This window comes from Dryas octopetala, chromosome 4 (assembly GCF_963921425.1).
Source record: "Dryas octopetala chromosome 4, drDryOcto1.1, whole genome shotgun sequence".
NCBI lineage: Eukaryota > Viridiplantae > Streptophyta > Magnoliopsida > Rosales > Rosaceae > Dryas > Dryas octopetala.
In genome coordinates, this window is record NC_141369.1 from 13,521,567 (window position 1) to 13,548,964 (window position 27,398).

A 27,398-nucleotide genomic window follows, 5' to 3' on the forward strand; every position below is an offset into this window, starting at 1 on the left:
GATTTATGATCAGTTGCTTTCTTTTCTAAGTCTGTGTTTACACTGGTTGATGATGAATTGGGTTAGAATTATATATGTGCTTAATTAGTCGTTTGATGGTTAATTAAAGATCAATACCATCGGTCATAGTTCACAACAGAAATGAAAGGAACGTACAAGTTGGGTTTTGTTTTATCTTTTGGTTGGAAAAAAAGTATTTCTTTTTTGTTGTTAAATATTGTTTTTTGACAAAAAAAAAAAGAAGTTTAAAATGTTGGTATATACCGAAACCATACCGAACCATACCGAATTCATAAAACACTGGTATGGTATGGTACAAGTTTTAAAAATGTCGTACCGATACCGTACCGAATAAAAATTTCGGTATGGTATCGGTATGAGGCTCATACCGTACCATACCGTACCGTGCCCACCCCTACCCGTTTTGGCCAACCCAGTACCAAGCTAGTTGCTAGGGACCAAAATCCACATAGCACCTGGAGCAATATGTCTTGGTTCATGGTGCAGGTTAGAGGCAACCAATGTGATGATCATGTCCATGATGATGTAAAAAGTAAATTAATAATTGGATAGGAACTCAGGATCAACAGACAATATACTCAGTTTCTTTTGTCTATTGCAGCACTAGGTCACCAAACTAATAAAGCCATAGTGAGGACTGATGACAGCCAATAAACACTAAAAACAGTTTTCATGTCATTCAGATGCTCAAAACAAAACAAACCTAAAAACAAGGGGAAAAGGCAAAAGAGGAATGCACACAGATAACACGGCACTCACCAAAACAATGCTTTTAAATGAAAAGGCAGCTATCATCCCTGGCAATTCTTATAAATTGACAGCCAGTGCCACCTTACGTTAAGAGTAAATCCAAACCCACATCTACATTTTTTCTAATTTTCTCAGCAATTATGTGCAATCCCAGGCACAACGCCCTCTTTCAATCCAGTTTTTCATCTTTCCTCTGAGATGAAATCAGAGCTGTCTTCAGCAGCCAACGTCCCATCAGTATAGTCTGCAGCCTGCGATTTCTTAAATAGTTCATCATTTTCAAGTTGAGCTAACTTCTCTTTTGATTCTCCCTTTAGTAGCTCTACCACCTCCAGCATAGTAGGTCTTCTTTCAGGCTGACTGCGAGCACATAGTACAGCCACAAAGACAACTCTTTTCAGCTCATCCTCTACATACTTTCCATTGAGCTTGGGATCTGCTAATTCATCAAACTTCCTCTCACAAGCCAATGGCAGTGCCCAATCAGTAATTGTGCGTTTCATTGTTGCACTCAGTTTCTCAATGGGTTTCTTACCACTGGCAAGTTCTAGCAGGAGAATGCCAAAGCTGTAGACATCACAACTCTCTGATGCTTTCCCTAACATAGCATATTCAGGTGCAAGGTAGCCAAGGGTACCCTTAACTCTTGTGGTCACATGTGTAGCACCATCAGGGATTAGCTTTGCAAAACCAAAATCAGCAACTTGAGCCTGGAAATTAGAGTCCACCAACACATTGCTAGCTTTGATGTCTCTATGGATTATATGTGGGGTTGCATGGTGGTGAAGATAGCTGGATGAAATAAAATTAAGAGGTCAATATGAGAGAGTTACAGAAAGAAGAGAAACTTAGGTTCAGCACTTACGCAATTCCCTCAGCAGACCCAATTGCAATATTCATCCGCCGGGTCCAATCAAGAAGGCATTCAGCTGAGTGCTGCCCATGAAGATGAGAAAGTAAGCTCAAATTTGGCATGTAGTCATATACAATTAAACGCTCTTGCCCTTCTGCACAATAGCCACGTAAACTGAGCAGATTCTTGTGCCGAACTCGTGCCAGTATCTCAACCTCTACTGCAAATTCCATCTCTGCTTTGTTACTCCAGACCTTTAACCTTTTAACTGCAATCTGCATGCATATCATTCAGAATTATATCTACTTTATATGAAAGACAATTTGGGTAAATATAGGCAGACAAACAGCCTTAAGATTTTACAACAACAGAAGATGGAGCATTATATGCAACCGCACCATTTACGATCAAGCAAAGAACTATTTTAATCAAGCACATCACAAAATTTTAATAATGCGCAGAAGTCTCAATGTACAAGAAGAACACATAAATATGAAACCAATCTTTTAAGCACCCTACTCTGAGGTTTTATCTCTAGCAAGTGGTAAAAAGTTGGATATAATACATATTAACGAATACTAGAGTGACTATAACTAATTCTACATGAAATTATAATGGGTTACTTTTATCTTTTTCCTAATCTATACGAAAAAGTAATGGACTTTACTAACTAAATTAATGCATGATTTCGTAGAAGCATGTCCTCGCTCTGATTTCAAGATCCTCGTAAGTCGTGACAGTGATGCAATTCATCAACAAATTGAAATAATGCTTTTAACCAGCAGTATGTATGAGGGTGCACCTTAGTATGGCTTGCCCCAAGGGATCCAGTGGTCATAGGTTCAAGTTGCAGAAATAGCCCCTAGTACTAGTGAAATGGCTGCATAAATTTTACCCTCCCCAGCACATGTTGGTGCCTGGTGGAAGCCCTGTGCACTGGTTCCTCCTTATAGACAGCAGTATGTATATCTAATATGCCCAAATATATTGGGTACTGCTGATCTGGCAGTGGTTCCCAATTGGGACGTGAGAATGAAAGGTAGAAAATTATGAAATTAATATTCATTGTTTCCTTATATCATTTAGCAGCTATCAGTCAAGCTTGAGAGTTTGCACTTTGCAGCATTAGCACTCTGTCATCTTATGTTTCTCTTTTAAGTTTCAATAATGTAGCTGCAAATGATCTTGCCTCGTGTTCTTCTGTGAAATTTGGATAGGTATGCCCCATCCTTCATACTTAATTAAATAGTATCTCCACAATATATCTTCCACTCAGATGGTTGATTCTAACATCCAAAACACTACACTATTGGTGGTTTCAATTCTTTTGAGAACTAATCAACACTATGACTCCTAACTTTCCAATTAGTCTTCTCTTTCACAATCTAATATCTTCACTATATTCCAACATGCAATGCATTTCTCACAGAATTTGACAGAGGAAATGTTTTCTTGTCGTATCACTAAAAATTTTCCATAAATATTTGGTACATTAAAATACTAGTTTGTGTATACCTTCTATAAAATGAGGAAACAAGAAAATTTATATGACCGTATAGATCTATGGACAACCTCAAATTATACTATAAGTGATTATTAAAAATAAAAAACTAATATAACATGAAGTTGGAACCAACCTAAAATGCAAGACCTGGCTTGAAAGTGAAAGAATAAATCCTATTCCCTTACAAACTACCTACAACCACATAAACAGGATCTTAACTGGACAGCTAGTAAGCTTCAGATGTTCGTTACTTGTTGCAAAAGGATATACCTACCTAAAAACTTTTATAATTGGAAACCGTATCCTCGACAAAATGACACAAGTGGTTCATGACTAGACCAAACAGGTGTATTACCATTACAAGAAGAAGAATCCAAATCATCTCATACCTACTGCTGTGTCTGACCACATAATCCTCCTATAAGGAAAAGGTACAAATTCATACTATAACCATCCCTTTTAAAAATTATGGCACAGCTCTATGAAATTAAATGTACCTACGTGCTCTAGAACACTGAAGGTCACTTCATCGGGCATACTAATTTTTAATGCCTCACAAACAGGTGATCTAAAACCAGCACTGAAACAACAAGGACAGATTCTAACCATATTATCCATCTTTATGCAATCTGATAATCATATCAATTGAGAATTTGAAACTAATCCATAATCTAAAGAACATGAATCAAGCAAAAATAAGAAAAAAAATGATATTTTGGAGATTTAAAGTTAAATGATGAACCAGTAAATAAAATAAGAGTGAGAGTTCAGAAATATAAATAACGAGACACTTTTCTTTTATAACTTTTTTTAGTAAAATCAAGAATGATAACTTTTTTCTTTCACAAAATAAGCAATCTGCCATGATCAATTAATTATAAACTGTTAAAATTAGCTGAATAACCAGTAGAATTCTGAATAAAAGAAAAATGGAAATTGAAAATATTAGGGTGATTACTTGTGATCCATCCCAAAGCTGACCCCAGTAAACACTGCCAAATCCTCCCTCTCCAAGTTTGTTATCATAATTAAAATTGTTTGTTGCTGCGTGCAGTTCCTTCAAGGAAAAGATCCTCCATGTTGGCTGCTTCTTTCCTCGTTGTTTTCTGTAAATCAGATTTCCATTAAATCATATAGCATGAGGGATATAATATTACAATATTTTTTTCATTTAATGAAGAAGAAATAGAAAAATACTAATCAGTAGCAGAAATACAACAGCAGCAAACCAAAAACCAAGAACAACCAGAAAACCCGCATCAAAGAAACCAACAACCTAATCAAGAAGAATGGGTCAATTCAAGTTGAAACTCTTTTCTTGGTTGATGAAGAAAATGGTATTAAAAAGATGCATTGGCTATTAAATCTTTGTAAGTGGATAGGTAATTAGAAATAGGACAAAACAAAAGGCCAAGTATGCTCAGTTCATTGATGCGTGTTTGGAATCTGTTTAACAGTAAACTTCAACTGGGTCATTAAGATTCCACTCCAATATTAATTATTTACTCTGTCTTTCCTTTTCTGACAAATTCCACTTGCTAACACCCATTTTCCTTCTCTGTTTCCTGAAAAAGATGGATTATTTTGTGAAAGAATTTTTTCTATTGTTGGATATTCTCCAGATAAAAGCCAGAATATTTTAATCTGAGATAAACCCAGAATGCAAATCAATTTTTCTTTTTGTTTTGCTAATCAAAAAGTGGTAAGAGAGGGTCGCAACCCTTACCCATGAAGACCAGCTAACAGAAAATTATAAACATCAATTTAATTAACACCGATGAGCTTGTCCTTAAAATCAGAGCTAAACCCAGAATCTACACCCACTTCAGTTCTCATTAATCACCCAGAAAACCACAGCAGAAGATTTCTTCAAGTTAGAGTCCATTATTAGTTAAATAATGCATAATATAAAATAAAATAAAATAAAAAACAGCAGCAAATCATCAAACCCAAAAATTTTCAAATTTAACTTAGAAATAAACAATGATTTACGTACCGATCCAAGCCCTTTCCACAGAAAAACATTGGACAAAAAGCCATTGCCAAACCCCCCGCCAATGAAACCCACTTCTTAGTCAATCAAGCAACGACCCACTAAGCCAAATCAGCTCCTTTTTCTTCTCCTCCTAGATTCTCAAGCTCTTTTTGCTCTTCTGGGTCTTCCTGAACTCCCTTGTTAGCTCGTTGCGAAGTGAAGCTGAGAGAAAAGGCAAAGCCCAAAAAGACGAAGAGGGTGAGATTCCAAGCTTGCTGCTTTGGTCATTTGGTTCAGTTTTGTGGGCAAAGCTACAGTCTTTTAGGCGAATGTTGCGCTTTGAGAACCGAAAAACAGAGGAGATTTGAAGGGACCAATCACAGAATAATTGTTAAGCTCAAAGCCAAAAGTCCACACCCTTCTTCCTTAAGCTTTCTCTTGTTGCTCTGTTTCGAGTTTTTGGTCCAGCTGGTAACATTTTTTTTCAATTTCGATTTTCAAAGCGCACACACAGTTTGGGACCCATTTCAATTTCTTTAATCATATTATCGGTTTTTTACGGTTTGCATATATAAATAATAATTGTGTTGAATTTATTAACAGTTTTTACTGTTTTGAGTATTTTCTCACTAAACAAACAGTTTTGCCAATTTTTAAACAAATAGGTCGATAAGATGAGAAAAAAACAAATAAGAGAAGAAAGGTAGTCACTAGTCAATAGTCATAGATGGGTTTGAAATTGTAACTCCCAAACCATCCATCCTCTCCCACTATCTCCCCAATAAAACTAAAGGTGATTTTATGAGTCCATTAATTCAAGGGCTTCTTTGAAGTAAATTCAATCCTAAATCAATTTCTATATTTTCCCAAGAAACAAAATTTTAGATTATCATTCTTGTAATATATCATCAAGAAATACTTTTTTTTTATTTCAATTCCAATGTTTGGTTTGTACATAAATAGAAAAGGTAATTACATAAATCATCCATTAATTATTCGTTAAATCTCGTTTTAGTCTACAAATGTTTTTAAGTGCCATATTGATTCATGAATTATCTGAAATGTTTCATTTTTATTCAAATCGGGCAAAATTGAACCCTTAATTTTGTACCAATGAGTTGACTTTGAGAGATAAAATTATTCATTTTGGACCAATATATAACTCAAAAAAATTTATAGATCAAAACGAGACTCAACGAAATGAATAATATGTAAAAATTTATGTAATTTCCTCTAAATAAAATATAAAAATTATTCAATTTTTCAACAAAATGAATAATTGTTAAATTCTGAAAAATGGTATTGTCTTGGAAATGTATTTGAATTCAATTAGTCCCATTTTAAATAAAGACTTAAAACATGAAGAAAGAGCAACATGCACACCGTTAACATTTATAGCAAATTAAAAATAAATCAACAAGACATTTGAAAATTTCATAACAGTCGATATGTAATTTCATTTCCCATAATGATCACCTAGATGTATATTTCAATACCATAAAAGTCAATGGCTCAGCCCAGTTAATAAAGCCCTTTAATATTCTGCTTTTTAAATTACATTATTTTCCTTCCGTGTTTTTTTAATTACTCTTTGTCTCACTCCCTTCACTCTCTCTCTCTCTCCCTTGGACGCCGTACTTGACCTTCGTCTCTAACCTCTCCAGCTCAGCCTCCAGTTTTTCCCCAAAACTAAATGGACCTGTGAGCTTAACTCTGATCTCAATGACTATGATCAACGTCAAAGAAATTTAAAATTCTTGTAACATTTCTCGATGCATGGAAGGTTGCCAAATGCTATTAGTTAGAGATAAAATCGATGAATTAACTAGAATAACATGTGGGTATAGTTTCATTATGCTCCTACTTCTAACTCATGGTTAAACTTAAACAGGGACTTCATTAATTTGGGAATCAATAAAATAATTAATTATGGGGTTTGTGATTAGTAATTGCATTAAACTATAATATTATTATTGTGCTGACTTTGGCTTTAAACCGTCCACATATTTAGTGGGGTTTCCATTGATTGCAATTGTGACCAACATAGAAAATTTATAAAAGGTAATGTCCCACTCCCACAGTACTAAAATGTTTAATATATAGTAGGTGTGTCACCTGTAACCATAATTTCCCAGATGATATAGACATGACACTATGGTGCCTATTAGTTTGACACCTTATAGAGCCTCTTGCATAAATGTGGTATTAATTGCTTTAATATAGTCATTGTAAGGATTATGACTTCATATCCACTAATTGAAAAAGACTATAATTCATATACAAGGAATTGACTATTAAAAACACAATAAATAGGCCTGGTTAGCTATTAGCTAGCTAGTGAAATTTACCAAGTTATATGAGATGTTTGGATAATCTCATTTTCATTAGGAATGGGAGAGAAAGTAGCCCTATGTACTCAAAAGGAAGAGGATGCTATAGTCATCTTATCCTTCTACGGTTCTACCCCATTCATCTTTTACCCAACCATCAATATTTTCAAAATACCCATAATTCATAATCCTATCTTTTTTCTTTTCTTGCTACCCAAAAAGATGTGGCCATAAGCTCAGAACTAATGACCAACATGGTGCATAGACAAAGTCACCTGTGGGTCTAAGGTGGCCTATGATCATGGCTCCTAATATTGGTAGCAAAAAGAACTTATATAACAAATCAATTTGTTTATATAGTTTTTTGGGACTTATAACTCATGATTAAGAGTATTTATTTTTATAACTAAGGTTTCAAATTCGAATTCTCATTTTTGAATATCAATATGGAAATTTTTTTTGCTTTGTTTTCTTGTTTTCTTCGGGCAGAGTGCATGTTAGGTTTAGAAATGGGAAATTTGCTCATTATTAGGGGACTATTAGCTATTGGTTTACACAATATAGACCATTCTATTTGTGCCAGATGGTTGAAAGCAGTGATTTTTTAACTTTTTAATTGTCCATATTAAGCCTTCATTTTAAAATGAAAGCCCTTCTTGACTGGTGTTTGTGATGGAAATTACAAAACTGTGCAAAGAAGAAACATCAAATAGGTAGTAGAATAGGCCAAAGTGGTTGGAATAAGATGGGTACGCGCTAAAGCTCGTAACAGAACCCAAGATTCTACCAATAAATAATTGATCAATAAAATAAAAAAAATAACAGAACCCAATTGATAATAGCTAAACTAAAATTATATAAAATCATTTTGAGATGGGGACTTGATGTGGGGGAGTCAGGCTTGGCGACTCTGAGGCCTATCTTTGTGCATGGACATGAATGTAAACTTAAGGAAAAATGCAACAAAAACATGGTTGGTTTAATCTTTCGGGTTTTATGGTGAAATGTTTTAAAAATGAAAATTACTTATTTTCGGAGGTTAAAAAACTTAATTCTTGTTGTATGAAATAATACTAAAAAATATATGTTGAGTGTATATTTTACGCTAGGCATGTAAAGTCTTATGATACCATATATAATGTCATGAGCTTTTCTTATCACAACTAATTATTTATGGGTTGAATGCTTTAATATTAGACCTGATAAACAGATCGTGTTATGGGGGTTCGGGTTAAACCCGACATAACCTGTTAGTGTTAACGGGTGAACCCGATACGTTAATCTACAAGTGGCAAAAACTCCAACCCAAACACGACCCGAAAAATAACGGATATACATTACCCAATCCGTTTTACATGTTAGAAATAATTTAAATAATAAAAATTTATCACTCATTCACTCCCTCCCCTAGATCCAACCTCCTCCCTCCTCTGGTGATCCCCCTTCCCCCTTTCCTGCAATTCCCCCCTTCTCCCCCCCCCCCTCCGATCTGGCCTCCTCCCTCCCCAGCCCAACCCCCCTCGCTCAGCACTCCCCCAGCCCCTCCCACACCCACCCCTGCTCGCCCAGGCAAACTACTGATAAGTGGTAACTGGCAAAGAAAGAGCACATAGAGAGAGAGCTAGAGAGAGAGAGCGGCTGTGAAGTGTTTAGGTGAGTTGTTTTTGTTAAGTGATAAAATTACTTAAATGCCCTTATTTTTAACCGATCTAATGGGTTTCGCGGGTTGGCACTGATACGACTTGTTATCTTAACGGGTTGTTATCGGGTCAACACGATTTTGATACGACCCAATAACCTCCAATCCAAACCCGAAAATTTACGGGTCGTGGGATGTTTTGACAGGTCTATTTAATATTGACATATTATCAAAACAAACATTTCATGTGTTAGGTAGAACGACTACACATCACATGTCACCCAATATAAATTATAAATATAATTGAAGTTATTTTACACATGAGTGAACGTATGTGTTGAGAATATATCCTGTATTAAGAATGTAAAATCTTACATCAGAATATATAATGATATGAGTTGGGTGTGTTGCAACTTAGAATATATGTTTATCTAGGTTGGGTGCTAGTAGGTAGAGACTATTTACCTCCACACCAAATTCCAAAATTCAAATTCGTTCTCACTCCTCTTTGGCTTCTTTTGCATTAAAAAATGAGTTATTTTTGGATTGTGTGTTTTTTTTAATTATCTTTGTGTAAACCTTTGTACCTCATTCATTTTTAATGTTTTTATAAATATTTTTTTTTCTCTCATATGTAGCACAGAAGCAATTTGGGGATACTAGTACAGCTAAAGGTGATAAGATTAATGAGTGAGGACCATTTCATCATCTAACATAAGAACAACGGGTTGAGATTGCTAGCCTATCCATGACATTATGATCCAATTATCTTACTAAGTAGATCATGATTCATGACCCGCCAATGATTGATGTCAGACCAGAGTGGCAGTGGTTTTGGTGAGTCCTAGAAGACAAACCTTTGAATGGAGCTTTTTGAGAAATTGGCTGTATATATAAGACATGGAAATATGCAAGTTGATGATTAAGGTTTGTAGTACTTGGAGTGACAGTTCTAGAAGGATACGCTGCCATTCTTGGATTTCATGTATGCATTATTTGTTCTCAATTTGTTTGCTAGTTTGTAGTAGTGTCACTGATAGCATTGTCTTTCTCTTTTACTCAATACTCAATAATGCATGTTTTAAGGGAATCGAATTTTGCTACTGACATACTAATTGATTTTGATAAAAAGGGTTATGTATATTTTTTGATTAATTCCATGAATTTTAAATTTAATTAAATTTATTCCAACAAAGAAAGACGGTGTGTAATTCTTAGACTAAACAGTCATAAAGTAGCTCCTTAATTTCCCAACCAAAGTATCAAACTTATTTATGGGATACCCAGAAGTAGTATACATTACACTGTACACATGGCCTATTTTATGTTACAAAAAAATTAGAGCTCAACACAAACTGAAAGTTTCTAAACTGTACCAGATGATGATACACATTGATTCTTCAGGGACCGAGCTTTGGTGTGTCACATGGCCCAATGCCAGAGTCCAAATTGTCTTCCAACCCACTATTGGCATTGTAACAAAGCCCAGAATTATTATAAAGCCTAAGCTTCCTTCTCATCCTCCAAACCATTTCTCTCCCAAACGGGATTGGCCCAATTAGCCCGTTATCGTTTAATCTCAATTCACTAAGACCTTTCAGCTCTCGAAAGCTAATTGGGATTGAACCATTCAAGTGGTTACCATCAAGATGAAGCACACGAAGGCTTGGCAAGTGACCTAGAGATGGAGGTATAGGACCATGCAAATTCATGTTTGATAAAATTAGGGTCATTAGTCCCTTCATACCATCAAACCCATCACTAGGAACTGGTGATGGGCCCATTGGGTTTCCTTTGAGGATCAAAGTTTGGAGGGAAATTAAGGTTCTAAGCCAGATGGGAATTGGACCCATGAGGTGGTTGTAGCTCAAATCCATGAGCATGAGGTTTCCTAGGCCGGAAATGGAGTCGGGTATCAGGCCGGTGAGTCGGTTGTGGCCCAAGTCCTTTTTGATGAGGGCATGGCAGGCTCCAATGGTGGGGATGGGGGAGTGAGTGGGGATTCATTTTTGGTTCAGTAGTTGTCATTTTTCTTTTCAATCTCAATTTTCAAAGCAGCAGAATTGGAAACACATGGGGATGGGGGAGTGAGTGGGGATTCATTTTAATTCTTAAACTATATATTCTTTGGGAGAATAAAGGTTTGTCTGTTTGTTTTCTTATTTTATTATTTGAGGATTACGTGAAACATTTGTGAATGTGATGTGTGTATGTTAGACTTGGGCAAAACATAGGATATCCTAGTCAAATAAAAATGAGCAGTGTTAGAGATTCTAAATGATGTGTCAATATTTTATGTGATGAATTCAAAAAAGAAAAAAAATTAAATGAGGCATATTATTGGTATGTGGGTTCATTCTCTCTTAGAAACCAAACCATGTGAACTTTTTTATGTATTCATTTAAAACCATGTTATCACATGTCATAATTTAGACCCCAATGATGAGCAGTATTTGATGGGGTATACATTATTGGAGAAGATAAAACGAATACCCATCTTTTATCAAAAGCATGCTTTTGTGCTCTGTTGTGTGTGTTAGTGTGTATGTATATGGGTTATCAAATAAAAATGGGAGTTATTAGCAAAAGAAAAAAAAATGGAGTTTTTGGAAATTGGATATTAAAACCTGAGTTGGCCACTAGTCGCTTAACCACCCACTTTCTAAACTATTTTGGGTTAACTTAGGCCATATTTGGACAAATTAAGGTAAGATTGCTATATAATTCCCTATTTTTTATACATGTTTTTTATGTATAAAATCACAATAGTGTTGCACGTCCTTTAGCTTCATGTGTACCAAGCTGCTAGCTAGAATAGAAAAAGAGGGCTATAACATAAAATGGACTAATGTAATGACCCAAACACATTTCCACAATTACTAGCTCCAATCAATTAGTGGGCCTTTATGATGTAGAAGTAGAAGTTGTAGAACACAACCATCTACTTACCCCCTACCATTAAAAAAATAAAAAGATTAAAAGGCCGGATTAAACCACTACAACTTGTGTCTATATATAGTTCTATACTGTAAAAAGATTAAAAACAAACATTTTATGAGCAAGTGAAATTGGAAAGTTAAACGTCTATAGTCATGTACTCATCATTTTTTTTTTCTGGTCTGAATGTACTCATCAATTATGTATCCAAGTGTAGTTGTAATATTACCAACTAACTATATATTGATATAATGATAATTTTCTCAATAATTTTGAATAAGTCCCAAATTGAATTCCCACTACACAATCTTCGTTGAACTCCAACATATATACAAATTCTAGATTAAAAAAAGATACATAGAAATTTTAATTGGAGAAAAAAAAAATACAAATGCAGTAATGTCATAGATGATAGCCGATAGGTCATTAGAACTGTTATTCAGCAAATAAAAAAGAAAAAAAAAATTCAAAGAACTGTTATTCATTGTGCAGTACTCAACTTAATTTCCATAGTCAAGGAGTTATCAATTTTCATGAGACTAAATTCCATAAAGGCTTGGATGGGTATATTAGCCTAAAAAAAAGACACAAAAATGCACAAGCCCACAAAAACTAACTTCTAAGTAATATATATTAACCCAATTTCAACTTTAAAATTGAATCTAGGCAACCATGAAAGTGGGAAGTGATGAACACTACCTGCAAATTAACGACACATGCAAACAAATTTCTTAGAGTGCGCACCCAAATATAAAAACATTAAAAGGAGGACTCTATATTTCATAAAAAGATATGCAAACCCAAAAAAATGAAAAAAAAAAAAAAAAAAAAAACACACACACACACACATAATAAGAAAGCCTTTATGAAAATGTTATTGTAATGAAGAATTTAAAAATTATGAGACCTCAAATTCAAACTAGTACATCAAATTTGAGAATTTTCATAAATGAAATTACAATTGAAATTGAAACTACAATTGAGATTTCAACTGAAACTGCAAACTGAAACTGTGAACTGAAACTGCAAACTGAAATTGAAACTATGAAATGAAACTGCAACTGCAAACTGCAATTGTGAACTGAAACTACAAACTACAACTACGAACTAAAATTGAAACTGCGAACTGAAAAATCGATTTCAATGCAATCAACTATAGATCTGAGCTCAAAATAAAGATAAATATGGATCTGCAATAAATCAAACAAACTATAAAATTGAAAACGAAAGTTGCTATGAAACAAAAAGGAAGGACGGTCATAGTCTCTGACACATTTACAGGCAAAGCATTATTTCAGAGAGAGAGAGAGAGAGAATGAGAATGAGACTTGGTTGCTGGTTTGTTTTTTTCTTCTTCTTGCTTCTGCTGCTTTTTGTCTCTCCACCTACTCTCGATTTCTCTGTGTGTAAACTGAAACTTAACTCAAAAGGTACTCGGCAAGCTAATATTAATGTTTCAATCCATTAATTCAACATTCTTTATTATTAAATTATTAAATATTGTATGGTTAAAGTCAAAGGCAACTAATAATTTTTCCACCCAGAGACAACAAGGCAAAATGACATGTGAAAGGATTTGACATGAACAATATGACCATCTGCTATGTGATTAATACTTACAAAGGGTCTCTGTAGTGTTAAATTTGAACAATAGGTGTAGTAGAGATTAAATAAAATATTTGTCATGTATCCTATGTTAATTTATTCGTTTTATTATTCATTAAAATCAGAAAAATGGAAAATTTGTTAATCTTAGTAGACAACTTACTGTTGTCGCCTAGAAAATTTTCTACAATTCCATACTCAATAAGCAACTCCACATCCTTTGGAGTGTTCACAAAAATATCCATAATGACAACGTAATCACTTAAGTAGTTGTCCATGAAATTGCCATGACATTGTTCGAAGGCAATCATATTTCTGATTGTAGACTCTGTTTGATCCCATATTTGCAATTTTGGAATTTCAAGGATCCCATTGATGAATCGTATGTCAAAAAAGCTTTCCTTTGATCTCACCTGAAACTTAACTCCTGCTTGGTGTAGCTCTGTCATGCTGGATGTGATTAGAGCTCTGCATTTCTCTCGAGATTTTGATTACAATAGTGGTGCTATATATAGCTTTATTAAAAGATCAACAAGATGTTCTACCTTTACTTCAAAAGAAGCTATTGTCTTCAAACTTTCTTCCGTTCCCACTGCATCCTTTATAAGATAATATTTGAAAAAATGGTGAGAAAGACCAATTATTGAAAGTCTCTCAGAACTGTTAGAATTAGAAGGGACTGGAAATCTTTCTGCTGGTTCAAACAGATCCTCAACAATGAAGATGACAGCTGATTTTCAAGCAACAACATGTCAGGCCATAGATCATATATCATATATATTTGGTCATGTAAATATATATGCAATCATTTTCATCTGCCAAATCATAGTACCAGATGATCGAAGAGCTACGAAGAAGCTTTGCACTGGAATGGGCCTAGCTTTGCAGCCTTTGCTCTTCTATAACAACCTTGACATCATACTTTAATTAGAGATAATTAATAATGTAATTAATTTCATATCCCAAGAAATTACAAAGTATGTTAGGACGACTGTGAGTTTTGATACTGTGGGTGTGAGGTATACGACTACTGAAAACCCTCATAATTTATTGGTTGGTGGTCAACTTTCAACATACCTTTCAAAGTTGGTGGACAACTTTCGATCATATATCACATAAGTCGATCCTTGTGCTTTACTGCTTTTATGTATACTTTTGAACCAATATTTTTTCATTGGTTAAAATATATTTTAGGCTGGAATCCAACGGTTCAAGTAAGTTTGGATTTAGACCATATAATAAGTATCTTTGTGCGGCCTAAATTGTTATGTGTTGATTTATATCTCAATTTGGGCTTATGGGTTGTGGCTTAATTTACAAGTCCATTTGATGTCTTTTATGTGGGCGTACATGGGACCCATTAGGGTATGCTGGCAGCAACTTATCAAGACAAAAGAAGCTTTTTGCTTCGGTGTGTAAGAGAGGGAATAGATAAGAGACCAAAGAGAGGGTCGGCTGTAAGAGTGTACGTGGTTTTTTTTTTTTTTTTTGTACTGTTTGTTGGGCGATTGCTAAGAGAAAAAGGTGCCGCATCTGTTTTTTGATTCTTTATCTATTATTCTGATTGTTGCTTTGTATGAGTTGTTGTCATTTGTAATAGCCTAGAGCTATTTTGTATTTTGTAACCTCCATTTCAATTAGTGGATTTTTTCCTGCTGCTCCGTAGACGTAGGCTAAGCCGAACAGAGTGAAAGGGGGAAAACTGCCTTAGTTTTTGACTAGCCTAATAGATCATCTGTGAGACCCAAAATTTTCCAAATTTATTTTGGAATTTTTCTTTAATTTCTAGAATTTTTCTAGAAATTTGTTTGGCGGAAAATCGTATTTTTCACCTTAAGCTTTAATTGTTTGACCAACTTTGACTAGAGTTTTGACCCAAGTTAGACCTTTAGAAGGTGGTACTTTTACTCACGAACCCAACGGAGCAAGTCTCGTATTATTCCGAGTCCGGGAGATTATTTTATGAATTTCCCAAAATTTCATTTTTAAAAGCATTTTATCTTAGTTTGTGGAGCTTGAAATTTTCGAAATTTTTCTAAAGGGAAAATTGGTAATTTGACCTCATAGTTAATTAGTACTAGTCGATACGAGTCCGTAGTATTTTTCGGGGTATTTTTCCGAGTCCCGAGCTATTTTTAATTAATTTTTGAAGTTGAGAAAAATAGGAAAAAGAAAATAAAATAGGAAAAACACCAGATCGCGCCACGTGGCACGATCTGGAGCGTCTAACGATGCATGGCAGCAAGATCTGATGGCTGCATGTGCAGCCAAGTGTCAAAGCCTTCGCCACGTGTCAATTTCTCATTAGTCAAAGTTATGACGGTTGACTTGAGTCAACCCAGTCAACTCGGATGAGTCAACCGAGTTGACTCACTCACTCACCCTATAAATAGTGGCGTGAACCCCAGCTGATCCTCACAAATTCAGCCGCACGCTTCCCAAGAGAGAGCTTCTCTCTCCTCTCTCCTCCTTTCTCTCTCTTCTTCAATCTTGTTTTGAGTTTATCTTGAGTTCTGGAGCTCCGATCGACGATCCGATTTCGCCTACGCGATCGTGGCGACGAGCTCTTCAATTCTAGTAGTGTGAAGGCTATGTTTTGGTGAAGTTTTAAAAAAAATCATTTCTGAGCTCCATAGGTAATTTCTTGATCCCTGTCGAATTTCTGCTAAAATTTTGTTAAATAAATCTCTTGTTAATTAGGCTATTTTAATCTTATTATTTAGCAAGTCTAGTAGTACCGAGACTCTGCTCGTGGGAAGTCTTCAACAGGTATACCCTTAACCCAGCTTATTTGATTTGCTGTTGTTTAAGTGGTGGTTATAGACGAAATACCGTTTAACTGTTGTTATTAAATGAACTTAATAAATATTGAGGCCATATCAGTGGTAACCAAATAACGTGATGACTAAGGTCAGTCCATGAGCATACAAGCGTTGGGTACTGAGCCAGAGCTCCCTCAGTTTCCCCATGCACTGACCTGGTCACGTTGTAAGGTTCATATCTGATCAACCTCCTCGACAATAAATTAAAATAAACTTAGAAACCACACGGTCTGACATGACTGTCTGCCTCGGGGAGCAGGGTCATGCCGGATCAAGAATTTAGAGAAGCCTAGCAAGTTACGCTAGTGCCAAACCTCTAAATTTTACCTGGTCTTAATAGACAAGGCCGAGAGTACGTTTAGTACGTTCCTAATAGCTGTCGTCGGATTCGGATCTCCAGTTTCCCAACAGGTACAAGTGGGACCCAGACACAGGAAAGGGATCAGGCAAGGGACACACTTTGGTAAAACAGGTAGGGGGAAAGTTTCATATCCCGGTTATTGGATTTCCTGCCTATTTTCGTACTATATGTATATGAAAATGCCTTTCACAGAGAATGTGCATGATTTTTGTATGGCATATTTGTGTGATTTTCTGTGTGATACCTTGGACGACCTGAGAGTAACGGGCACGTGTTGTGACCTTGGGTTTCGATCCCCTAAACCTCTGGAGGGGTAAGTACGGACTGGTTAGTCGAATGTCCTTCTGGGGAGGCTAACCAATGTGGTATTACCAGGTAAATGGATACTCTCACCACAGTATCGAGGTGGTGGTTGAATTTCCGATACTGGTGGTTGGCCTGTATGTGATCGGTCGCAGGTATGTTTCTGAACTATGTCACGTGACAGGAAGGATTTTCACTGAAAAAGATGTATGAGCATGCAAAGGCTTTACTCACTGATTATTGGCATAATTATCTTTATCATTACTGGCTTTGGTTACAATATTATTGATATTGATACCCTGTTTTTGGGTGTGCATTGCTTTTAAACTGTTTTCCTTGAAATCCTATATCTTCGAGTATTGCTTTCAAACCTAACCAGGATTTTCCCTCGAGGGGAAGCGATGAACGTATGTGACGCTTACCCCCTACTGTACTCTTGTGAGTGCAGATAATCCAGTTGTTGGAGACCAAGATTGAGGTCGTGGGTGTGGCACTTGCAGCTTGTCAGTTTCAGTCTTGCTATCTAGTTTAGATCCTTTCTTTGGATCTGTGGTGGTGTTTCTCTTTCATCCTCGTAGGTGGCATATCCCAATGGCTATCCATGAGTCCAATTTGTTGCACCACTTTGTTGAAGACTGAATTACTCTGGCGTGGGTTGGACTATCCTGACATATCTGTTTATCTACTGTTTTATTTTGTAGCATTAGGGTTAGTGTATTTGAAACACATAACCCTCACGGGTTGGTACTCTTTACTGTTATTTATAATATGAGGTATTTTCAGTAATTTCTTTCGCTGTATTTTTACTACTCTGATCCAACCCGGGTTCTTCAATAAAAAGGGCTTAACTCGTTTTAGAGAGCTTGGGAATATAATACTCGGGGTAAGGGGTATTATAGTCTCAGGATCTTTAAGACGGGTGCCGCTGTGGTGTTCCCAGTTTCGGGGCGTCACAGAAAAAGTGGTATCAGAGCGGTACGACCTAAAATAATAATAATAATAACAATAATAAATAAATAAATAACTTTGTAAGATTGTTAGTAGATTATTTTTACTAATATGCAGGATATGCCAACCCAGAGCCGATTCAGCAGATTCTTTCGAAGTTTCCAACCAAACACATTCTTCGATAAGTCTTTCCCTTGAAACACTTTTGTTCCTTGTATCATTTGTGTCAATCATTCCCTTATTTGTTTTCAGTCTTGCTGACAAGATGCCGCCCCGTTTCGATCGAACTAACAGTAATGCCAATAATCGGTTCGACCCGCAGCAAATGGCTGAATTTATGCAGGCTTTCTTTGCTCAACAAGCTGGTAACCGTCTCACTCCCGCTGAACGTGAAGATAAGCGACGAGGCGAGTACTTAGATCGTTTCCTTAGGACTAAGCCGATGAAGTTTCACGGAAGTTCCGAACCCGATTTAGCTGAGAATTGGGTTACGCACATCGAGAAGAAGCTCGAGTCGATTAACGCACCAGATGAGTACAAGATCTGGCTAGCTACACATGTGTTTGAAGGCGAAGCTGACGGATGGTGGAGATGCATTAGGCACCGAGAAAATATTAACACTATGACTTGGGAAGGATTTAGGGAATTGTTCTACGACAGATATTTTCCCGAGCCACTGCAAATGACAAAGATGAAGGAATTCATGGATCTAGAGCAGGGAAACATGACTGTTTCTGAATACGTGGGAAAGTTTACTGAACTTGGACGTTTCGTCCCATCTACCATGAATGATGAGAAGGCAAAGACTGTCAGATTTCTGCAAGGTCTGAAGAACGGGATTCGCCAATACTTGGCAAGTCAAAGGTTTACAGTTTTCAAAGATGTGGTCAATGCTGCTTATGCTCAGGAGCAGGATTTCCTTGCAACTAGACAGAAAGGGGAAATTGCGAGGTCTGAGGGAACAAGACTAGGAAAAAGAAGAAATTTTCAGAGGGGAGGACCCTCCCGAAACCAAAGAAACTGGAAGAGGACTAGACTTCAAATTTGTTTCCAGTGTAGAGGTGAAGGTCACTACAGAAATGATTGTCCTACTAGAACACAGCAGAATGCCCCCAGGCCACAACCACAGATACAGGCTGCACCACAACCATTTAGAGCTCAACCATTGCAACATGCACCACCACAACCCAACAATCGTGGAGGACAAGGAAGAGGTGGCGGAGGAAGACCACAACCAGCTAGAGGAGGACGAGTTTTTGCAGTAAGAGCTAACCAGGAAGAAGCCCCACTTGACGGTACTATACTGCTCTTTAATACTGAAGTTAGAATTTTGTTTGATACGGGTGCTTCACATTCATTTGTCTCTGTTAGCTTTACTGAGGAATTAGGATTGCATGCTGAACCTTTAGCTGAAACCATCCACATGAGTACACCCATTGGAACAACAACCGAAGTAGATAGAATTTACCAATCTTGCCAACTAGTAGTCCAAAACCGAGTCTTGACAGCAAACCTATACCCTTTGAACATGGATTACTACGACCTTATTCTAGGAATGGATTGGTTACAAGAAAATCAGGCACAGATCGATTGTGAGAAAAGAAAAGTGAAGGTAGTCACGAGTAACAGAGAAGAGGTGATCATCCGATTGCACAAACCGCTACAACCCATCAACCCATTGCTGAGAGTTTGTTTCAAAAGCAAGAGAGTTATGCTATGCTATTCACTCATCATTTCCACACAAGCCAAGCAGAAGGAAGATAAACCAATACCAGTGGTAGACGAATACCCAGACGTTTTTCCAGAAGATCTGCCCGGAATCCCACCAACAAGAGAAGTAGAATTCAAGATTGAACTTGTACCAGGCACTCAACCTATTTCAATCCCGCCCTACCGCATGGCACCAGCTGAGATGGTGGAGCTGAAGAAGCAATTAGACGACTTGAAGGAGAAGGGCTTTATCAGAGAAAGTATATCACCATGGGGAGCCCCTGTTCTATTCGCCAAAAAGTATGATGGAACATTGCGACTCTGCATAGACTACCGGAAGCTGAACCAAGTCACAATAAAGAACAAGTATCCATTGCCTAGAATTGACGAGCTATTTGATCAACTTAGTGGAGCGAAGTACTTCTCAAAGATTGATCTCAGATCCGGCTACCATCAACTCAGAGTTCGAGACGAAGACGTCCCAAAGACTGCTTTTCGTACCAGATACGGACATTATGAGTTCGTTGTGATGCCGTTTGGATTGACAAATGCACCTGCCGCATTCATGGACCTGATGAACCGAGCATTCCGTCCATACTTGGACAAATTTGTTATTGTCTTCATCGACGACATCCTGATTTACTCCAAGAGTAAGGAAGAGCATGAAGAGCATCTGAGAATTGTTCTACAGACATTACTTCAAAAGCAACTTTACGCCAAGAAGTCAAAATGTGAATTTTGGCTGAAAGAGGTACAGTTCCTTGGCCACATCATCTCAGAAAAAGGATTATCTCCTGATCCCAAGAAGATCGAAGCAGTTCTGAATTGGGAACAACCGAAGAGCATGACAGAAGTCCGTAGTTTTCTTGGATTAGCAGGTTATTACAGAAGGTTTGTAGAAGGTTTTTCCAAGATTGCTACCCCGATGACTCGACTACTCAGAAAAGGATTCAAGTTTGAATGGAACGAGAAGTGTGAAGAAGCATTCCAAGAGCTCAAGAAACGACTGACAACTGCCCCAGTGTTAGTCTTACCCAACAATGAAGATCCTTATGAAGTCTACACCGACGCGTCCATAATAGGAGTCGGATGTGTACTGATGCAGAATGGGCGAGTGATAGCCTATGCCTCAAGACAGTTGAAGGAATATGAAAAGAATTATCCAACTCATGATTTGGAGTTAGCCGCTGTTGTACACGCTCTAAAAATCTGGAGATGCTACTTGTATGGAGGCCGATTCACTGTTTTCTCAGATCACAAGAGCCTCAAGCATATATTCACTCAGAGAGATCTGAATTTGCGACAACGACGCTGGATGGAGTATCTTAAAGATTATGATTTTGAATTACAGTATCATCCAGGAAAAGCCAACAAAGTAGCTGATGCACTGAGCAGGAAGAAAAACACTCTAGCCAGTTTATTGATGGCTGAACGGGAGATCCTACAGACTTTGGATCAGTACAAAGTCAACGTACGCCATGATGGAAGGATTGCAAGTATGCAGATTGAGCCCCAATTGGAGCAAGAATTAGTTCAAGAACAAGAAGAGGATCTAGAGATACAACAGAAAAAGAAAGAGGTATACTCAGGAGATGCACCTGGGGAATGGAAGGTACATTCTGATGGAAGTTTGAGATACAGAGGCCGAATAGTTGTGCCAAACAGGAAAGAAACAAGACAACGGATTCTGAACGAAGCTCATTCTACCAGTTTTGCTATGCACCCTGGAGGAACGAAAATGTATCAAGATTTGAAACGAAGATACTGGTGGAAAGGTATGAAAAGAGACGTGGCTGATTTTGTTAATCACTGTGTGACCTGCCAACAAGTGAAAGCCGAACACCAGAAGCCGTCTGGATTGTTGCAACCGTTACCTACTCCAGAGTGGAAGTGGGATTGTGTTACTATGGATTTCATCACAGATCTGCCGAGAAATACAAAAGGGCACAATGGTATTTGGGTTATCGTGGACAGACTCACGAAGTCAGCTCATTTCTTGCCGGTCAAGATGAACTCACCTGTTGATTATTTTGCTGATCTCTATATCGAATGGATTGTTCGATTGCATGGTATCCCGAAGACGATTGTTTCCGATCGAGATCCCCGATTTACGTCTCGATTATGGCGGAAGTTACAATCTGAATTAGGCACTCAGTTGAATCTTAGCAGTGCCTATCATCCGCAGACGGATGGGCAATCTGAAAGAGTTATTCAGATACTGGAAGATATGTTGCGAGCCTGTGTTCTAGATTTCAGAGGTAAGTGGAGTGAGTACTTACCGCTCGCCGAGTTCGTGTATAACAATAGTTATCAAAGCAGTCTCAAGATGGCACCGTACGAAGCACTTTACGGAAGGCCATGTCGTTCGCCACTCTGTTGGGCCGATGTTGAGGACCGAGTTGTTCTAGGTCCTGAAGTGATTAAAGAAACGACCGAAAAGGTCAAGATAGTCAAGAAACGACTAGAAACCGCCCAGAGTAGGCAGAAATCGTACGCTGATCGAAGGAGGAAGCCTTTGGAATTTCAAGTTGAGGACTTGGTGTTTCTAAAAGTTAGTCCTTTGAAGGGTACATTTCGGTTTGGTATGCGAGGCAAGTTGGCACCCAGGTATATTGGACCGTTCAAGGTTTTGGAACGTGTCGGGAAAGTTGCTTACAGGTTGGAGTTGCCGCCTCAGTTAGCATACATACATAACGTATTCCATGTGTCCCAGTTGAAAAAGAGTGTGCCTGACATCCCTCAAGTGATGCCTTGGATTGGTTTACCGCTCGAACCAAACGTGTCTTATGTGGAAGGACCTGTTTCTATTTTAGCTTACGAGACGAAACAACTCAGGAATAGGAAGGTACCACTTGTAAAAGTTCAGTGGCAGCGCCATGGAGTCGAGGAAGCGACATGGGAACTGGAATCCGACATGAGGAAGAGATACCCGCATCTCTTCAGTGAACTCAGGTAATCTCGAGGACGAGATTTTTTCTAAGTAGGGGAGGATGTGAGACCCAAAATTTTCCAAATTTATTTTGGAATTTTTCTTTAATTTCTAGAATTTTTCTAGAAATTTGTTTGGCGGAAAATCGTATTTTTCACCTTAAGCTTTAATTGTTTGACCAACTTTGACTAGAGTTTTGACCCAAGTTAGACCTTTAGAAGGTGGTACTTTTACTCACGAACCCAACGGAGCAAGTCTCGTATTATTCCGAGTCCGGGAGATTATTTTATGAATTTCCCAAAATTTCATTTTTAAAAGCATTTTATCTTAGTTTGTGGAGCTTGAAATTTTCGAAATTTTTCTAAAGGGAAAATTGGTAATTTGACCTCATAGTTAATTAGTACTAGTCGATACGAGTCCGTAGTATTTTTCGGGGTATTTTTCCGAGTCCCGAGCTATTTTTAATTAATTTTTGAAGTTGAGAAAAATAGGAAAAAGAAAATAAAATAGGAAAAACACCAGATCGCGCCACGTGGCACGATCTGGAGCGTCTAACGATGCATGGCAGCAAGATCTGATGGCTGCATGTGCAGCCAAGTGTCAAAGCCTTCGCCACGTGTCAATTTCTCATTAGTCAAAGTTATGACGGTTGACTTGAGTCAACCCAGTCAACTCGGATGAGTCAACCGAGTTGACTCACTCACTCACCCTATAAATAGTGGCGTGAACCCCAGCTGATCCTCACAAATTCAGCCGCACGCTTCCCAAGAGAGAGCTTCTCTCTCCTCTCTCCTCCTTTCTCTCTCTTCTTCAATCTTGTTTTGAGTTTATCTTGAGTTCTGGAGCTCCGATCGACGATCCGATTTCGCCTACGCGATCGTGGCGACGAGCTCTTCAATTCTAGTAGTGTGAAGGCTATGTTTTGGTGAAGTTTTAAAAAAAATCATTTCTGAGCTCCATAGGTAATTTCTTGATCCCTGTCGAATTTCTGCTAAAATTTTGTTAAATAAATCTCTTGTTAATTAGGCTATTTTAATCTTATTATTTAGCAAGTCTAGTAGTACCGAGACTCTGCTCGTGGGAAGTCTTCAACAGGTATACCCTTAACCCAGCTTATTTGATTTGCTGTTGTTTAAGTGGTGGTTATAGACGAAATACCGTTTAACTGTTGTTATTAAATGAACTTAATAAATATTGAGGCCATATCAGTGGTAACCAAATAACGTGATGACTAAGGTCAGTCCATGAGCATACAAGCGTTGGGTACTGAGCCAGAGCTCCCTCAGTTTCCCCATGCACTGACCTGGTCACGTTGTAAGGTTCATATCTGATCAACCTCCTCGACAATAAATTAAAATAAACTTAGAAACCACACGGTCTGACATGACTGTCTGCCTCGGGGAGCAGGGTCATGCCGGATCAAGAATTTAGAGAAGCCTAGCAAGTTACGCTAGTGCCAAACCTCTAAATTTTACCTGGTCTTAATAGACAAGGCCGAGAGTACGTTTAGTACGTTCCTAATAGCTGTCGTCGGATTCGGATCTCCAGTTTCCCAACAGGTACAAGTGGGACCCAGACACAGGAAAGGGATCAGGCAAGGGACACACTTTGGTAAAACAGGTAGGGGGAAAGTTTCATATCCCGGTTATTGGATTTCCTGCCTATTTTCGTACTATATGTATATGAAAATGCCTTTCACAGAGAATGTGCATGATTTTTGTATGGCATATTTGTGTGATTTTCTGTGTGATACCTTGGACGACCTGAGAGTAACGGGCACGTGTTGTGACCTTGGGTTTCGATCCCCTAAACCTCTGGAGGGGTAAGTACGGACTGGTTAGTCGAATGTCCTTCTGGGGAGGCTAACCAATGTGGTATTACCAGGTAAATGGATACTCTCACCACAGTATCGAGGTGGTGGTTGAATTTCCGATACTGGTGGTTGGCCTGTATGTGATCGGTCGCAGGTATGTTTCTGAACTATGTCACGTGACAGGAAGGATTTTCACTGAAAAAGATGTATGAGCATGCAAAGGCTTTACTCACTGATTATTGGCATAATTATCTTTATCATTACTGGCTTTGGTTACAATATTATTGATATTGATACCCTGTTTTTGGGTGTGCATTGCTTTTAAACTGTTTTCCTTGAAATCCTATATCTTCGAGTATTGCTTTCAAACCTAACCAGGATTTTCCCTCGAGGGGAAGCGATGAACGTATGTGACGCTTACCCCCTACTGTACTCTTGTGAGTGCAGATAATCCAGTTGTTGGAGACCAAGATTGAGGTCGTGGGTGTGGCACTTGCAGCTTGTCAGTTTCAGTCTTGCTATCTAGTTTAGATCCTTTCTTTGGATCTGTGGTGGTGTTTCTCTTTCATCCTCGTAGGTGGCATATCCCAATGGCTATCCATGAGTCCAATTTGTTGCACCACTTTGTTGAAGACTGAATTACTCTGGCGTGGGTTGGACTATCCTGACATATCTGTTTATCTACTGTTTTATTTTGTAGCATTAGGGTTAGTGTATTTGAAACACATAACCCTCACGGGTTGGTACTCTTTACTGTTATTTATAATATGAGGTATTTTCAGTAATTTCTTTCGCTGTATTTTTACTACTCTGATCCAACCCGGGTTCTTCAATAAAAAGGGCTTAACTCGTTTTAGAGAGCTTGGGAATATAATACTCGGGGTAAGGGGTATTATAGTCTCAGGATCTTTAAGACGGGTGCCGCTGTGGTGTTCCCAGTTTCGGGGCGTCACATCATCCTTAACCAAACCGCGCTAGAAGTATTTTAACGATGTGATTTGGTGTTGTGAACCGGACAAAATGAAGAAAAACCAAACCAAACCAAACAATTGCAAGGACGGTTTGGTTCGGTGCAACGTGCATGATTTTGGGCCCAAAAGTTTAGGCCTAAGCCCAATTATTTTGTTGGTACTCACATTTGGTTTTTGAATTTTTTGGTCACACAATTGGGTTTTTGAATTGGACCTGGATCCTCTACCACCTTAATTGGTACCAGACTGTACCAGGCTTTTAATATTAACCCTTAGATCTCTATTAAAAAGATCTAATGGTTAAGGTTCTGTCATGTGTATAATAAACCATTTTATTTTTTCACCATCAATTTTAATCAGTTCTCAAAAGAAAAAAATGATAATAAATAAACTTCAGCTCTGATGACCCCCCATTCCCGCAGATCTGCCATGGCCGCCACTACTCCAACCCACTATCTCATATCCCGTCATCCACAACTCTCAATTTCCTTCTTTTCGGGTTATTCAGAGAGTATAAAATCAACTATGTATAATTCTTTTATTGTTTATAAAATTTTATTGTAGATCGAGAAAGCAAAAGGATGAACGGATTTTGATTCCAAAACATGAAGTGGGTTTTTGTGACGACAATCATTGGTGCAAGAACCTTTGCGTTTGGCTGAAATAGTTTTGTGCTGGGTCTCTGGTTTTGAAATCAATCATTGGGTAAGCCAGATAATAGGGAGGGAATGGGTTGGAGCAATGGCAGCCATGGCCAATCTTAAGTTCTTAACCATGGAAAGAGGGTGAATGCCCAGGAGGTAAGAACAAGAAAGAAATTAAGGGTTGTAGACGAAAGATGAGAGAGTGGCGGCCATGGCACACGGAAGGAAGGTGAAGACGGTGGGGGAAGGTGAAAGACGTTGGGGGAAAGAGGGTATCAAAGCTGAAGTTTATTTATTATTAATTTTTTTTTTGAATAAATCATTAAAATTGATGGTGAAAAAATAAAATGGTTTATTAAACACATGACACAATTTTAATCCTTAGATCTTTTCAATAGAAATTGAAGGGTCAATATTAAAAGCCTGGTACAGTCTGGTACCAATTACCCTGGTAGAGGATCCAGGTCCTTTTGAATTATCATTCTATCAATTAAATAAATACAAATACAACTTTGAACTTTACTTAACTTACTTAGTACTTAAAATTTTAAAATAAATACAACATGCTTAAGTTATAAATTATAACTATATATAAAATTATATATAACTACTATAGAGTAATGAGTATAATATATATATAACTATATACTACTATAGTATATACTAGTATAGTACTATAACTATATATTACTTATATAGTTATATATAACTACTGTAGTATGTATACAATTATATACTAAGTTACTAACTATATAGTTATATATAACTAACTATACTAAGTTACTAACTATATAATTATATACTAAGTTTATATATAACTCTATATACATAAAACATTATTATATAGACTATAGACTATAGAGTATATAGAAATATAATATACTAATTTTATTATATAAGATATAACTAAAATTATATACTAAAACATTATTATATATATAGAATATTAAACTCATAAGGTTATATAAAATATATTTTAGGGTCTAAAAAAATGTATAAAATGTGCATAAAAATATATAATTATATTTTTTAAAAATTATACGGTGCGGTTCGGGCAAAGTGAGTATGAAACCAGAATCGGAACCGTCCATATATGGTTTGGTTCGGTTTTTTTTTTATGGTGTTGACTTTTTTGGTCAACTTGGAGTATTTTCGGTTTTTATTCGGTTGGTTTGGTTCGGTGTTTCGGTGTGTTGGTTATTATGCCCACCCCTACAATAAATCACAAAATTAAAACATAAAAATATACAACCATTGTTCTACTTGATAGAGACACCTCAACC

At 37.3% G+C, this 27,398-nt stretch overlaps 2 protein-coding genes and 2 long non-coding RNA genes across 4 annotated transcripts; 2 read left to right on the plus strand and 2 right to left on the minus strand.

Moving 5' to 3' along the window:
* Positions 1-588: 588 nt before the first annotated feature.
* LOC147287028 (PTI1-like tyrosine-protein kinase At3g15890) lies at positions 589-5,601 on the minus strand. The gene is made up of 4 exons (XM_086242030.1): positions 5,125-5,601; positions 4,087-4,234; positions 1,637-1,899; positions 589-1,563 (listed from the first exon to the last, which is right to left on the minus strand). The coding sequence occupies exons 1-4, from the start codon at positions 5,166-5,168 to the stop codon at positions 954-956; spliced, it is 1,065 nt and encodes a 354-aa protein (XP_086098156.1). The 5' UTR covers positions 5,169-5,601; the 3' UTR covers positions 589-953.
* A 4,871-nt stretch (positions 5,602-10,472) lies between these two features.
* Positions 10,473-10,949, minus strand: LOC147287029 (uncharacterized). Its single transcript, XM_086240871.1, has one exon. It carries the CDS (start codon positions 10,947-10,949, stop codon positions 10,473-10,475), a length of 477 nt encoding a protein of 158 aa, XP_086096997.1.
* A 5,101-nt stretch (positions 10,950-16,050) lies between these two features.
* LOC147287030 (uncharacterized) lies at positions 16,051-17,755 on the plus strand. The gene is made up of 4 exons (XR_015122089.1): positions 16,051-16,250; positions 16,338-16,383; positions 16,837-16,908; positions 17,549-17,755. It is a non-coding gene; the product is annotated as an uncharacterized LOC147287030 (long non-coding RNA).
* Positions 17,756-23,449: 5,694 nt separating this feature from the next.
* On the plus strand, positions 23,450-25,154 carry LOC147287031 (uncharacterized). Its single transcript, XR_015121659.1, has 4 exons — positions 23,450-23,649; positions 23,737-23,782; positions 24,236-24,307; positions 24,948-25,154. It is a non-coding gene; the product is annotated as an uncharacterized LOC147287031 (long non-coding RNA).
* Positions 25,155-27,398: the final 2,244 nt, after the last annotated feature.

Bases quoted from the DNA above. Each gene is read 5' to 3' on its own strand.
- LOC147287029 (XM_086240871.1), bottom strand. From the start codon at position 10,949: ATGGATTTGAGCTACAACCACCTCATGGGTCCAATTCCCATCTGGCTT.
- LOC147287028 (XM_086242030.1), bottom strand. From the start codon at position 5,168: ATGGCTTTTTGTCCAATGTTTTTCTGTGGAAAGGGCTTGGATCG. The intron at 1,900-4,086 runs GTAATCACCCTA...ATATGCATGCAG, and splicing joins AGCTTTGGGATGGATCACAA to ATTGCAGTTAAAAGGTTAAA. The intron at 1,564-1,636 runs GTAAGTGCTGAA...TATTTCATCCAG, and splicing joins GGGTCTGCTGAGGGAATTGC to CTATCTTCACCACCATGCAA.